This window comes from Alligator mississippiensis, chromosome 3 (assembly GCF_030867095.1).
Source record: "Alligator mississippiensis isolate rAllMis1 chromosome 3, rAllMis1, whole genome shotgun sequence".
NCBI lineage: Eukaryota > Metazoa > Chordata > Crocodylia > Alligatoridae > Alligator > Alligator mississippiensis.
In genome coordinates this window covers 116,738,643-116,754,785 of record NC_081826.1, presented here as the reverse complement: position 1 = coordinate 116,754,785, position 16,143 = coordinate 116,738,643, and the positions used below count along the sequence as shown (strand labels likewise).

The following is a 16,143-nucleotide window of genomic DNA, read 5'->3' as shown; positions in this document are numbered from 1 at the left end:
TACTAACCAACATTTCACTTTTTCTTCTTTAACTGCTGTATAATGTTGCAAACACATACATGACTTTCTGCCTAGTATATAATAGACCTCTCTCAGAATTACTGCTTTCCAGATATTTTTGTCACACGAGGTGTCTCTATTTTTCCTCAACTTTTTTTTTCCAGGCTAAACCTCATTTTTGCTGCTCATAGATCTCTGTGCTTCAAAAATGGGCAAGTAGTTCAAGTTTTTGATCTGCTTTCATAGCTTAGTGGTCAAGCATGAAAATAGTTAAGCAAGATAGTGATTAAAAGGTTCCTTTACATGAACATGTTCCAGTTTCATGGAAGTGTCATTAATTTAAAGACAGAAAATGTTTTATGCTGTTTTTTACAGCTCCTACCACAGTGGGTCCCATGTTTTGACTAGGGTAGATAGGGACTACAGCAATATGGATAAGACCAGTAGTCATAATTCAAAGTTTAATTTTGTGAAAAAGATTTTTCATTATTTGAGTGTTTATGCAAAAAAGTGGTTATGTTTCTTTTCCTCAAAACTATTTACTTATGATATTTGTTAATATAACATGGTAATTATGTTCCTTGTTGGGCTTTTTGGCCAGGTACAGACATTGCACTTTTACCAGTATAAGTTATTGGACACTGCTCTATACCCATAACAGAAGTTCGGTGCACACAGACTGGTTTAAAAATGGCAGAACCCAGTTTGAGATTTGTCCCCCACACACCTCACCAAAGGGTGAATTTCTGTTCTGTTTGCTACGTATATAAACTACACCGCTTACAGAAAACTATGCAACTTAGATGGATTCTACCTCGGGTTTTTTGAATGTCCGTACCTAGCCCTTGCATTAGGAGGTCAAGAGTCCTTTTACCAGCCGTGCCAGACTTCTGACTCTGTAGTTTTGTTGACTCTGTAGTGCTTTACAACCACTATTTAGTGAGTAAATATCATTGTTCCTATATTGCAGATTGGGAAACTGAAATTTAAAGAATTAAAGTGATGTGCCCAAAGTGAACTATTGTTGTCAATTGAAAACTTTGGGACCCTTGGTTTTTGATTGAGGACTTGTCTATATGAAAAGGGCTTGTCAGCGTAACTAACCATACCAGTAGAGCTCTTATAGCAAACTTTCCCTAGCAGAATCATACCTCATGCCTGCAAAAGAGTTATTTTGCTGGTATGCCTTAAGCTAGTTCTCTGGACCAGAGTAAGCAATACCAGTAAAATGACTTGTGCTGGTAAAACTGTGTACAACAGCATTTCTCTCAGCCTAGCTATGTTGGTAGAAGTGTAAAACCTCAAGTGTAGACCAAATATGGCTCTTGATTGACTAAAAGAGCACAGTACCTCCCAGGCATTTTCACACAGCTTCTGTGTCTCAGTTTCCCAGTTTCTAGATGAAGATGATAAAGACTTCCCTGCATTCTTGTCTCTGGAAACACGTTACAGATGGGAAAGCTAAAATTCATAGACTAAGTGTCTTATGGAGAAAGTACTGAGGGCTAGTTCTGAGCTTTGGGTTACCACTAAGCTTCTGTGAGCTTTGTCATAGGTAAAATGAAGGCAATGATATTTACTTACTTTAAAGGAGTCTTTAGGCTGCCTGGCAGAATTGTGGACTTGGGAATCCTGGGCTTGTCACTTCTTTGAGGCTAACCATAGAAACCACCCTTCTCCCGAGAGTGAACACTCAAAATAACCTTATATTTGACCGCTGCAGCATTGGTCAGCTATTTTTTAATTATTCTTGTGAAAAATCCTCACTGCTCCCCTCTGAAAATAAGTCTAGGTGGCTAAGCAAGTACCTGTAAGACCATTTTTTTATTGCTGCTTTGTCCTGTAGCAGTTTAACTCAATTGTTGGTTCCATTGCTAGAAGTCCTTGCTATGACATTTGTTCTTGAAGTAAAGGAAGAAAAAACATTTTAGTCATTTTGAAATAACACCATTCTTACTGCTCCAACAAGAGTGTTATAAATTTTCTACATGACATGGATGAATTTATGGTTTGTCGTTTATGTTCTCTGAATTTCTCAAGGATGCCTGGCTCTGCAAGTCGGGAAGGAGTGGCTTTGGCCTCTGTTCTATAGGCACGCTCCTCTGCTTTCAAATGCACCTGCTGGGTGTCATGATACCAAGACCCTTATCGATTTCTCTGCATGTTTCTAAAGTTTAGTTTAAAAAAAGAAACTGCTTTGCAAAGACAGTGGTTATGATCTTGTTTTAATATTTCTTCTGTCACAACACTAACAAACACAGTCAAGACAAGGACTGTGAGGACATGCAGAAGGACCTGGTCTGCGTCCTGAAAAAACTTACAGCCACCCCCCCCCCACCCCGCCCAAAAATCATGTAATAACAGGATGCAAATGGAGTTTTAAGAGATTATTTAAGACTTAAGTAAAATAACCTTGGGAGCTGTTTATTTGTCCAGTCTTCATGACTCATCATGCCCAGCTAAATTATTGGCCCAAGGTATTACTCATACAATGAAGTCTGGTGGCAAAGAGCTGGCCTATATCCCCAGGATGCAAGGGGGTGAGATTGCTGAACATATTAAACGGGTGTAGAGCAGGGATTAGCAACACTTTGCAGTGGGGGGCTGCTTTAATGGAGCTTACCTTTGAGTGTAGCTATTTCCAAACCAGCTTGTGCTGCACCCAGTCACTGCTCCACTCCCTCCCCCCGTTGCTGCTGCCGTGCTGCTGCCACAGTTTCTCCCCACAGCCAGAGACCCCTCGGCACTGGAGGCCCCTGCCTTTGTGGGCTGGACCTGCTCCATGGGCTATAGGTTAAACCCAAGGTAGAACATGAGAATGATTGAGATGCATGGTTTTCTGCTTTCCTGCTGAAAAAAGCCCTTTAACCCTTGAAAGAAAACAGTGAATGCCTGTCCTGTCTAGGACCTTCAACATAGAAGATGTGTCCATAACATCTGAGAAATTTCTTTTGCAGGTTCTTGTGCCAAAGGATCCTGGATTTATAGGTAAAATGGTAGAAGTGGACATTTATGAAGCAGGAAAACATTTTATGAAAGGGCAGCCAGTGTCAGATGCCAAAGTGTATACCCCATCCCTCACCAAACCGTTCGCGAAAGGAGAGGTTTCTGGTGTAACAGAGGTGAGTAAAGATGTTTTCTGCTTTACTACACTGGTGAAACAGCAGCTGTTCCAGCATAATGATTCCAGGATATGTATCTGTTATCGTTTATAGCTCCCTTTTTATGTATGCATGAAGCTTTAATCTTTTCTGACAGATTGAAATCTGAATTTAAAAGATGTTTTTTGCTGATGCCCATAGATTTACTTCATTGCTTGTAAAGGCAATAATGAGCTTGTTTCTTGTTCCAGGATGTAAGATGAAGGAAGAAATTACTAGTAGGGAAAAGATTTAATATCAGTGATTACATAATACTGTATATTTCAAACTCAGCAAACTGCAGAAAAGAATTTGCATTTTTTTTTACCCCCCTGCTCCCTCCAAATTTGTAATGTATATGTTAATTTTAAACTTTTATTAATACATCATCTTAGGGGTGGGTCTAGATGTTCAAATTTTACTATCTGGGGTAAAGAACAGCATACCTACAGTGTATTCAATAGAAGCTAAACAGCTGATCTAGTCACGTAGAGGAAATAAAACTTTTTTTTCTTTTTTTTTAGAGGTAACCTGATCCTTGTTTTATACCATAGTAAATATGGCTGTTTGTCAAGTATTCTTTTATATTGCATGGAGCTCCAGTTGTAAAAACTGATGAAGTGTGAAATGAAAATGTGTATCACATTTCTAAGCATCATTTGATGTCCTTTCTTTAGCACAATTGTTAGGAGCGTCAAAAAATATGAAGTAGTAGTTTAGCATATGGAAGAAAGATAACTGACAGTTTATTCAGCCACTTTTCTGGAAGGGGGTGGAGGGTTGCCTTTTTATAGTAAATTGCAAGCAAGTATTAATAAGAGAGAAAATTGACAATTATGGGTTATAGTTTGACGTGGTTTTAAATAGATACTTGTCAGCTAGTGCTTAGATAAGGTGGTGTGGTATCTATTGCAAACAAATTTAGCTGTGGAAGCAGATTGCAGTGATATAACAATAATGTATACACAATAATGTGTTTGACAAATCATGGAACTGAAGTAATAACCTCAGGTTAAAACAGTGTTGGGTATGTGTTTGTGTGTTTGCCTGGCATGGGACTGTAAAGGGAATAAGCAGCCAAAATCTCAAATTGTCTGATTGGATTTTGTAGCTACTTCAACACAGCTGGTTTTTTTATCATAACATTTTTTTAATAATCTACTGGAACAGAACCAGAGCTGTCATTAAGTTGGATAGCGCTGCCAAGTTTGTAGCATGGGAACCAGCTGACAGAATATTGACTGGTATTTTATACATATAAATGAGGGAAGCTAACAAAATTATTAAAATCAACGCTATTCTTAATGTTTTTGCAACAAACTGCAGAGCTACAGTGAGAGGCAAAGTTCTCCAGTGTTTTGCTGTGACCAATCTCTTTCATTTCCAAATCTGAGGCAACTATAAGAATGGGAAATTCTAAGTGGCTTTTCATTACTTTTTTGGCTGATGATGAGTTAATTCCTTTAAGGAAGTGGCTTTACCCGTTTGCTTATTGGACATGGTAAGGAAGTACTATGCCCCACCCCACCCCACCCCTCATTTTCATGCAGGCCCCTGAGCCATAGTACTAAACGAGTCATCTTCTACATGAAGATGTTAAATCTGAATACTTAGAACAACTGGTTCTTTCAATCCTGCAGGGCAGATGAGTGGTATAGGATTGGGTCGTGGTCCATGGGCCTGATCCGGCATGCCAGACCCAGCTTAGGACATGGACCTGTCCCCAACCTTGACCCTGGGTGCACCGGATTGGGCCCACTGCCACTGTCACAGCCTTGGCACTGGCCTCAGGCCTGCATATGCTGGATTGGGCTTGCTGGCCCTGAACCCAGCCCCAACCTTGGCTCCATGTGTCCTGGATGGGGCCTGCTGTTGCTATAGCCCTGACCCTATGCAGGATCAGGTCCCAGTCCTATGCATACCAGCTCAGGCCCTGACCCTGGCCCTGTATGTGTGGGAGTGGGCCCATTGCCCCAGCCATGGCTCCAACCCCACATGCACTGGATCAGGCCCCAGCCCTGGCCACGTGCGCACCAGTGGAGTCCTGTCATCTGGCTTGTGGGGGTTGGAAATTTGGTCCCGGGGAGGGGGAAGGGGAGAGAAGGAGGCAGCAGTCCCCTGCTGCCAAATTTCCAGACCCTTGGGGAGCCCCACAGATCACATGACTGTGGCCTAGAATTGATCGGTGGGTGGGGGTTTGAGCATCCCAGTTTAGAAACATGCTTCAGTCAATTTCTTCTTTACAAAACAGCCTGCAGCTATTAGTTTGACCAGTTGCCACTGACAATTGGTATGCTGCCAGCAGACAGAAAGAAACTGCAGTGTTCTGTTTTCGTCATTGCATTTACCTGGACAAATAGGTAGTTTTTTAATGTTAATTATTAGAGTTGGGCCTTTGGCAACATTTTGAGGACTGCCTTTTTTCCACAGATGAACTTGAGGCATTCAGTTTTTGCTCAGCATTTTCATGCAGTCACCTTTGTTGGCCCTTTTCATATATAAGAAAACACTGCCCATTTGGGCCCCATAGCATTTGCAGCTATCAGGTTATAACTAGCTCCCAAATGGTTCTCTTTAGCAGTCAGATTGTGATCACTCACTATAACTCTCTTCGTGGACAAGTAGCTAACAGTCAGTAGCTTCTAGCTGGCAAGGCAGGTGACTGAGACGCATAAGAGATCAGAGATCACGGTACCATTAGCACCGGGCTGTCATCAGTGATGCAAACTGCTCTCATTTGTTTACGTTTTTTTGGGGTGTAAAAGGTTCCTGGTTTGGGAACCTGTTGAAGAGCTATGTAAATTTATACTTAGGTTCAGGCCATCTGGAGCAAGAGCAGTACATTGGGAAGATATAGGCCCTTTTTCCAGGAAAGTGTTTAAACACGCTTAAGTCCACTTAAAAATAAATTACCTAAACACATTCCTAACTCCAAAGTAAATGGAATTTCAGTACAGACCAGAAAGTTAAGCAAGTGCTTAAGTATTAAGTAGTAACCCCCTCCCCCCCCCAGCCCTGCCAGCACCCCCCAACCCATGGGTGCTCATGGATTGGAGCAGCCTTCTTCTCCTCCTCCATTAATAGATTGGTCTCCCCATTTAGTAAGTGACCTGTAGGCTGTAAATGTATTCAGCTGAATACTCTAGAGTCATGGCAGCACACTCACAGTTGGACCCAGTAAAAAAATGTAGTGTGGTTTGAATATTTCACGGATTCCAGTCATACTCCTTCTCTCTCATGAAGAATGTTCTGCTAGAAATATTAGAACCTTCCAAAACCATACACATTTTTTAAAGACAGACACTGGTATAAATCAAGGGGATCAAGTAAAATTTTAAAATTGAAAACCCCAGGCCCTGCCCCTGCAGCAGCTCCAGAGGCCCAGCTGTTGCCTGTGGAAGGCAGTGGCTTCTGCAGTGGAGCATAACACAGAGCACGGCTCTCCTTCCCCTGAAGGCAGTACAGCTGAAGAAGAGCCCATGGTGGGGTGAGTGCGGGCTGCCCGCTGCGGACTTGGGCTCCCTGCCCTGCTCCCCCTCCCTCCCCAGGGCCTCTGAGGCCCAGTGGGCAAAACCTGGCATGGCAGGGCAGAATGGGGCTGGGTGGGGAAGCTCAGTGTCTCCGTTGTGAGCCCCACACCACCCTGGCAAAACACTCTCTGACTGTCCAGCAGTGGTGAGGGGCACAACTCTGCACCGCCAACCACGCTGCTGCTGGGTGGGCAGGGGGAATCTTGTAAGGGCATCACAGGCCTTTTAGCAGCAAGGAACTTCCCTGCCAGGCCCTAGTCTTCCCTGTCATGCCAGGTCACGCCTGCTAGACTACAGAGGCCCCAGGGTGGGAGGAAGGCAAGGAGCCTGCACTGGGCAACCCATCCCTGCCCCTGCCCTGTACACGGATCTGGGGGGCATGTGCCCCCTCCTCCCCGTTACACCCCCCTGGGAGTATGTGCAGTGGCGGGGAGCCAGCCTCACCCCCCCCCCCCCACACACACACACACTGCCCCTGAACATGCTGCCAGTGGCTCCATCCTACTCCCCACCTGGGCCCTGCAGCTGTGCATTCTGGCCCCAGGCCCAAGCACCAAGATCCTTTGGCACCAAGCCCCATGCACTGCCCTGCTGGGCAGCCGCCCTAGCCCTGCCCAACTCCCTCCCTCCCTATAGGGGCCTCAGTCTTCCCCACCCCATCCCCTCCTGCCAGGCTTACCTGTGAGAGCTGCTCTCTAGGCTGTCTGGCAGCCATGTGCATGTGTAAGTGTGCACACACACAGCACCCCCTGCCTGACTACCCTCCTCCCACTCCCCTTAGCCCTTGTGGGCTGGAGCTCTGCCAGCCTTCAGAAAGCTATATGTTTTTCTCACTTAAAAGGGAAAATTGGTGTTTTTTTCTGTGGGAAACAGAAAACCCAGAATCCTGGTTATCAGTCTTGGCTCAATACTAAACATCACCTGGCATATAGAAGATGGATTTGAGACAGGGATTTTCCCTCCAAGGCTGTGTTTGTGGACCTATCAAGTGGCATAAACAGCCACTGAAACTTGTTTGCCAAAGTCTACAATATGTCGCAAGACTACCATCTAGTACAGCTTATCCAGTCTCTTTTGGAGAGCAGATCTTTTTACGTAGAACCGTGAAAGAAACAGAACCACTGGAGATGGTGACTAAATGGCCTTCCACTGGGCAGTTTGTTAGCACTGATCCTCTTTAACATGCATGCCAATGATCAACCCATACAGAGCAATACAAGGAGCTTTGTATATGCTGATGATCTATGTATGACATCATAAGAGAAGGACTTTGCCACTGTCAAGAGCAGACTGACATCTGTGCTGAGCCACCTCTCAGATTATTACAAAAAGAATCAGCTTCATGCCAACCCAACCAAGATGCAGGTCATAGCCCTTTACCTATGTCATAAAGAAGCCAAGCAGAAAGTAAACATCACCTGGGATGGAATCTTACTGCCTAATTCCCGAACTCTGTGTACTTACCTTCAAAGGACATGTAGAGAAGATGGAAGAGAAAGTCAGCACCTGCAACAACATACTTGGAAAGTTGATCACCTCAAAGTGGAGAGCAAACCCAGCTACATTACGAGCCACTGCTATTGCCTTGTTGGTATTCCACTGCAGAATATGCATGTCCAGTATGGGAACGATCAGTTCATGCCAAGAAACTAGACCCAGTTCTAAACAATAGTTGTTGTGAAATAACAGGATATCTAAAGCCAACACCAAAGGATAGCACATACTTACTGGCTGGCAATGCACCATCTCATCTCAAAAGAAAGATAGCAAGCAAAAAAAAGATCATAGCAGATGGAAGACTCCAGACATCCACTCTGAGTCACGCAGAAGTAACCAAATGGCTTAAAGTGCAAAAGAGTTTTGTGACCGGTGTTGCACCCTTCGGCACAATGGCTGACAGGATGCAACTGAGGTTATGGAAGGAAAGATTATGGACAACCAAATGCCCTGAAGTGGGTCTGGAACCCCAGGGAGGACCTTCTCAGAGGTCCTGATATAAACTGGTCAACATGGTGATGACTGAACCACCTGTGCATACAGACTGGAAGATCAAAAACAAACATGATCAAATGGGGCTACTCTAACGACACAAATAGATGCGAGTGCAGTGAAGTGCAGACCATGGAGCACGGGCTCGTTTGCCAACTCCTTGGTGAGACTTGTACGAAGGATGACTGCACTGCAGCAACAGAAAGAGCCATTGTTTGTGCATGATTCTGGAAAAATATCTAGTTTATGACAAGGATACGAGAACATCAGTCTTGTCAGTTTTTCATAAGGCTTGGTGGCAGTGAGGCTGGATTAACACATAGGCAAACTAGGTATATGCCTAGGGCCCTAAATGAAGAAAGGGGCCCAGTTTTGCTATCTTTGTGTATTATAATTACTGAGTTAAAAAGTAGGGGCCTATGAGTGTGTTTGCCTAGGGCCCACTAAAGGGTTAATCCAGCCCTGGGTGTCATTGCATCTCAGGATGTTTCTCTAAACTATGAATAATGTCTACTCTAAGAGACAGCAAAGATGGGTTTTTACGTCACTTTAGCAAAAGGTGATCTCTAAACTTAATCAAATAGCCTGTGGTGTCAGCAACCGGAAAAGCTACAGATATCAAAGGCTTCTTTATAAGCTGATGAAATGAGCTTGGCCTCATGAAACCTTGTGCAATATAAGTCTCTGGTTTAGATTAGTCTAGAAGGTGCAAAACTACCCTGCCTTCTCTATCAGCTGCCAGAAAGAAGAATCAACAAAGAGTATCTTAAAAAGGAATCTTTGATCTTCAGAGGAAAGATCTCCACTCCAAAATAAAATGGAGATGGAAAAAACTGCTTTCTTTTAAAGCAGAAATGAATGAAAAAATAATTACAAATTTGAGGCATCTAGAATTTGAAATGGGGCCCTCTTTCAAGGGCTTCGAAAAAGATACAGGAGAAGTGTGTAAAAAAGAAACTGAAGAAGTCAAGTCAGAAACTGTTTTTGATATAACCTGAAAGTTTCAAAGCGAATGTAAGCAAGAAACTGAAGAACTAACAGTTGATTAAAAGAACAAAGAATGAAGGATCAAAAGCATCTGAGAGGTAGACAAGAAGGGAAATCCAAAGTAATCTATAAAACACTAGTTAGAAAGGATGAGAATTATCCAGGATTTAGCATAGCTTATCAACCAGTAGAGGATGTTGGCCTGTACATTTGCTCTGTTCCAAGATAAAGATGAAATTATGAGGATTGTCAGAGGCAGACTGGACCTGATAACCATCCAGGAGAAAAAACACATGTTATAAAATTTTCTCCTTTCTCTTCTTGAAGAAAAAAGGGGGAAATGAATTAGGTTCAAGGGATTACTAAAAAAAATTTTTTAAATAGGGGAGGGGCTAGTTTTTCCTTTATGCCATGCCTTATTTCCCAAACTCCTTTGTAGCATCCAGGAAACAGAGGGAAGGACCTGGAGGAATAGGAACTGATCAGGAGGATTTGAAGATAATAGTCATGGTGGGAGATGGAGTACCATGTGTTCTTAACACATGGAAGTCAGTAAAACTGAAACTTCCCGGAATAAACAAACAGTCCATCCAAAAGAAATTCTCCAGCTGAGAAAGAGGAGTCAAAGCAAAGGATTGTCAAAATAAAGAGAGGGGCATCTGGAGGGTTGGAACTTTGTTATATAGAGCAGATTTGAAATAGTGTTGAGGGAGGTTGGGGGATCATTACTCTGTTGCCTTTGATTCTCTCATTTATGAGTAACAGATTAATCTGCTTTCTGTTTTTTAAACCAGCTACTAGCTGGAAAGAAGAATGGGAGTGGAATAGGAAAGAGGAAAACAAAGAAGGCAAATCAGTAACATTTTCCCTTCTCATGCTAAGGGGAAAGAACACTGTAAAGATGGAAATAACAGCTATGTTTTTAAATGAGTTTAAAAAGTATAAATCTTCTTACCTGTAAAATGAATCGTATGAAGTTATAATTCAACATACATGATGGTGTATGTAGACGTGGACAGCAGATTGTGTGGGCTTAAATTGAACTAGCTCAGAACTGTGAAGCTGCAGCTGCAGCCACACAAAGCTTTGCAAAACCTCCTTGAGAAGCTGGGTGAATATTCATCCAGCTCTCTTAAGGTGAGTTCTCCCTGCCACCACAGCTGCACTGCTACTGGTGCCCATGCTAGCTTGGGTAAATAAGCTATAGTAACACTTTTGGCTACAGTGAAGACATAACTGTAGTTTTGCTGAAAAGATGCTTGGGGAATTTATCCCCATGCTTTGCTTGTTTATAATTTAACTTTTCTTTGTTCTCTCCCTTTTCTGCATGCAAACGGGTTAATTAGTTTTGTTTGACTGTGTGCACTATTGGTAGCATTTGAAATTGGAGTCACAGTGGAGAGTTGTACATAGAGGAAACCAAAAATATGAACTTCTGAAAGAGCCTGTGATGGATGCCTAAAATTGGTGTGAAGCTCCTGATTATTTATGCACAGGCTGGTTCAGAAGGAGGCACGAGGTTGTTTGGTTACCTTAATTGTGGTTACTTCTGACAGTTTTTTGAAGATTTTTCTTTTTTTTTTGGACAGACATTACATTTGTAATGCCAAAAATGCATATATCTTTAGTGCTGCAAATGAAGGAAGTGCCACATATAAGGTAGAAGTGCTACAGAGATGTTCCTGAATGACCCCAATCCTTATTGAACTATAGCTGTGAGTCAGCAGAGGAGTGCAAGGAAGGGATGGATGGACATCAGCAGGCTATTAGTGAATGGGCTCTGACAAGCTCCCTTCTCCCCAAAGTGGGGAGAGGAGCAAAGGTGCAGGGCTAGCAATTGCCTATTGCCCTTCACAGTGACTTTATAGCACTCCAGCTTGGGGGGATTCTGCACATGACCTCTGTCTGTCTCTGCTTGGTACTGATACACTTTTGTAGCAATTCACAGTGCTAGGGCACTTGTAGCGCTATAAATGTACATCTGTCCATAGCTTGAATGTGCAATATCCAGATTTACTAAAGTTCTTGTGATGTTATAAAAGCTATAATATCTTCCAATTAAATTATTTCAAATTTAACCCCAGGTAATTAATACAATAGAAGTCTACAATAGAAGAGGGTACTCAAAATGCTGAGAGGTTTGGCAGATCTAATTGATATGCACCTGAGCAAAGTTGCCTACCTAGGGGATGTCCCCACATGCCAAGGGGGTGTGTTAGCTGTGGCAAAAAATATCAGTGGCACAAATTTGTGCCACTGCTTTTTGCCACTGCGCATGGAGTTTGGTTTGGGCAAATGGTCCCAGGTGGAGTGGAGGGGTTGGCCCCAGCAGCCTTACCTGGCATTTGGGGGACCTCCTGGGGCAGCGGCACCATTCCTGCTGCTCAGAGCCTGACCAGAAGCCAGAATGTGGCTCTGGCCGGCCAGGTTCCATTTCTGGCAGCGCGCACTGCATGTGCCACATCGCTTTGTTTTTTCCATGGAGTTTTTTGGATACTGGAATTTCCCAGTGTCAAATTTTGGCACCATGCTGCAAATCAGCATTATGGTGAATGCTTGCACGTGTGTCATGTGCAGTTTGCAGCACCTCAGACAGCTTCAAGGCACCTCAGATTGCATGTGCACTATCATCTGGACACACCCCTAGAGTGAATGAGAAGCCTCCTCACTCAAACCTCTGCTGATTCTAAACCTTTTCCTCCTATTTTCTTTTCCCTCCAAGGCTGGTGATCTTTGGCTGTGACTAGCACTCAAGTCTTTTAACCTTATCTGTTTGGATAGGTAACAGAGTACTGATTTGTAGATTGCAAGAAAAATACAACCCTGTTGCCAATTTAGGCTTGCGCTTGACAACATTCCTTTACATGTCCAAAAATGGATGCACTCCCTAAAAAAATAAGTAAAGGGGAGTTTCTGTTCTAGTTAAATGAATGCTCTGAACAATGGATGAAATAACATTTGCAGCATAGAGTGCTATTCAGTAAGTAACAGGATTTTAATGAAAACCCAGTTAGAGTATGTAGAATTTTTGCATGATGTGGTCTACAAAATATCATTCTTTTGTTGGCTTGCAAGGACTCCCTTTTTTTCATTATGACCTGGTGCGGTGCAAGGCATCCAGCTGGTTCCTGCTTTTACACGTATTAATCAGCTTATTTAACGTGTTACTCTTGTTCCCTGCTGGTTGTAAATAGAGGTCATGTACTACAGTGTTAAATCCTTAATAATTAATCTTTTTTCTCCTGGTTTCTTCAGATGTTTCACTGAGCTAGCTATGATATTAACATTAGCAAAAAGAGATTTCTTGCAAAATATTGAAACAAAGCTGTCTATGGGTATTTAGGGAAAAATATTGTTGAAGTATAATTCTACTGTGAAAAGAAACTTTGTACAAATGGCAGCAGGCAATTCCATATATATATTGACATTGAAATACCTACAGAGTAATTCTGTCATGGATGTGGTTGGTTTAATTGACAGAGGGACGTTTATTCATGTCTTGTGTTTCCATTTCCAAGCAAAGGTCAAGCCAAGATCTGAAAGGCAAGCTTTTCTCTGGCCAACTTATCATGAAGATTTTTCAAAATGTAGCTAATAATGCTTTTGACAGCACGCACAATGGAGTCGGATACAGATTTCTACCCCAAACCAGTTCCAGCTCTGTAATGCCCAAAGGGAGAGCATGTAGTAGCATCTTGATTTAGTTGGTAAAGTAAGCTGTTGTACTTTTGAATACACGCTGTGTAAAATTCATCCCAAGCAGAGATCACATAAGACCTGTACATCATACCATCTAGTGTGCAGACCTTACACTTGGCCCTCTGCTAGGGCTGAAATTTATCCAGTAAGTCAGTAAAGTTAAAGTGTCATTTTAATCTAATCATTTTCAGAGTAAAATTGCACTTTAAAACATTAATCAAGAATTTTTCTTTTACTCATACGGTGCCTTGGTCCTTCAGGCCTTATTCCAAGTGACTTCTGGGCGGAAGCCTCTGTAGCATCAAGACCTGAGTCTGTAACTCAACTGAAGGATGAACCTTGCTCTGCCAAGCCAGTTTTTGATGAAAATTTGTGAATTTAGGTTGGTCTCTTCTTCCTTTCCTTAAAGGATAATGCGATTTGGCTGGATGTAATCATGTAATCAGTTCCAATTGTGTAACTATTTTAATTCTATGCACTACCTGCAATGAATATGAAGAGAATTAGTGTTGGAGTAACTATTCAGTTTTGAATCAACTTTTGGACTATTGGAGGAAAGTGTCTCCTTTCCCAGCCCTAACCCCAGCTGAAGGAAAGACTAAAGGACTAATATGTTGCTTGCATTTTATTTCTGTTCCCTCCGAACATGTATCATTTTTACTTCCACAGTCCACACAAGTTCAGTGCTAATTAAATTTTCACATTTTTACTTCAGATGCCAGTGACGTTAATGTTGCCTTGGGCCCACTCTAGCACAACACTGGGTTTGAGAGGGCAGGAGGTGTCCTTCACATGTACAGAGTTAGAAGCTTCATAGCCATGGGAACTGTATCATAGTAGTCACAAAACCCTCTTTCACATTACTTGGTATAATCAAGGATTATGTTTAAAAGCTTTAACACTTTCTTTCCTTCTGAGTTTTCACTGGGAAACTCTTTAAACAGAATGCAAAGGTCTATTTTCTCAATAGCACTTAACTACTAAATGTACCATTTTATATGTTTTGCAGGTGTTAATTGGCTTTTAGCATTAAAAATAAAAACCTAACAGCCACTAATTTCCCACTTCAACTGCTCTTTTGGAGGTCAGTTATTTCTAACTGACTGTGCCAGAGTGTCAGTGCAGTCTTAATTTTTATGCCTCTCCTAGGAACGGAGATTGGTGCAGGGGGAAGAGAAGGATTCACCAGCGAAATTCAGCAGATGTTTGTATTTCATTGCTGCTTATATTATACATTCACACCCTTTCTTTCTTGCCACTGGTTGGAGCTCTAGAATAAAGTCATATAGCTAGCATTGCTTCTTTTCTTTATACTTTGGTATGTTCATTAGCTTTATAATGGGAACTGTAGGGTGTATGGCTTCCACCTGGTTTTCATCCTTTTAGGGCTTTGATCCTAGTTATGGCTTCACATGAACACTTAAGTAACTCAGTACAAAACAGAACATATTGATCTATTGAGAGGAAATAGAGTTTGAAAGGGTTGCATAGCTTTCTCCATTACCAAGCAAAAGGTCAGCAAGATTCAGGTTTTATGTGAACTCAGGACTGCAAAGCTGAATTTCTGCCCCTTGAAAATAGTACTGTAAGAATACCTTCTCCATTTACTATTCGTTTTCACAACTACTTGCGTGAAAGGGTTTTTTAATTTGGCAGATAGTTTGGAAAGCAAATAAAAATTGCATTTGTGAAGTTAAGGCATCACTTTAAGTTAAAATGGTAGAAAGTGGATCTGATTTCGAAAAGATCAGTAAACTGCAAATTATGATGTTCCTTCCTCTCCACTTCTACACTTTCACAACTTTTGATCAAATTCTCAACAGACTGGCCATGTCTACACAAAAGGTAGACTGCACAGTACTTGCTTGCAACACCTTTATAGTAAAATATCCAAGTATAAACCAAAGCAGGATTAGTGTTTTCTGATTGTTGGATAATTGGATTTTGTTTTACCATCATTAATTTTACCATGACTTGCATTCCTAATTATTTCATATGGTATAGTAATTTTGGTTGCCAAAAGGGCTTCATAATGACAGTGACATTTTTTAAAAAGATTGCTTTAAGTCCTCTCCATCTATGTAGCATTTTCAGAAGGTCACACCACTGTGTCCTACTAATTCAAGTTGGAAACAGCTCAGTCTAAAAAACAAGTCCAACAGTAACAGTAAGAATGGAACAGAGTATTCAGTACCATTAAATACATACATTTCCAAACCTCTGGCAACATTTGGTCTTAGTGGTAGACATTTAAGTTCTGGATGTTGTTACCAGCAGCATTGAGCTGGAGATCTATTCTGGTGCCAGGGATGAGATGAGGCTGGATGAAAAGGAAAGAGCATTTGTTTAACCAACAATAATAGTACATAGCTTGAATTAAGCAAAATGAACACCATAATGTGTCATTCATCAGAATGCTATCTTTTGATAAGTAGGTCAGCAAATCGGAGCCTTATATCTAAAGTATAAATTTAAAAAAATTAGATGTGGCCAGATTTGAATATATTGGGTATATAACATATTAATTATATATTACATATAAAATACAGATATTTTCAAAGTATGTAGTATCTGAGCAAACTTACTAAACCAATGATCCAACAATGTTTTAACCATACAGTACCTACGTGCTATATATAATATAGAATTAGGCTTTCATGTAATATTCTGCATTGTGTAATCAACAGAATAAACCCTTCTCTTTCAGATTAACTGAACTAATCAGAAGCATAAAAAGACTTCTTTGCCTTCTTATTACTGAAAAATCTCTCCCTAAATCTTGAGAGGATTTCCCTCAA

The 16,143-nt window shown here is 41.6% G+C and overlaps 1 protein-coding gene across 3 annotated transcripts in view; it reads left to right on the top strand.

Annotated features, from left to right (window-relative positions):
• CDKAL1 (CDK5 regulatory subunit associated protein 1 like 1) overlaps positions 1–16,143 on the top strand; it is a 706,822-nt gene that overhangs the window by 668,956 nt on the left and 21,723 nt on the right. For all 3 annotated transcript variants that reach the window (XM_019490403.2, XM_019490404.2, XM_059724329.1), the window contains one exon: positions 2,958–3,122. In XM_019490403.2, coding sequence (XP_019345948.1) covers positions 2,958–3,122 — 165 coding nt within the window. The remainder of the gene's footprint in view (positions 1–2,957; positions 3,123–16,143) is intronic.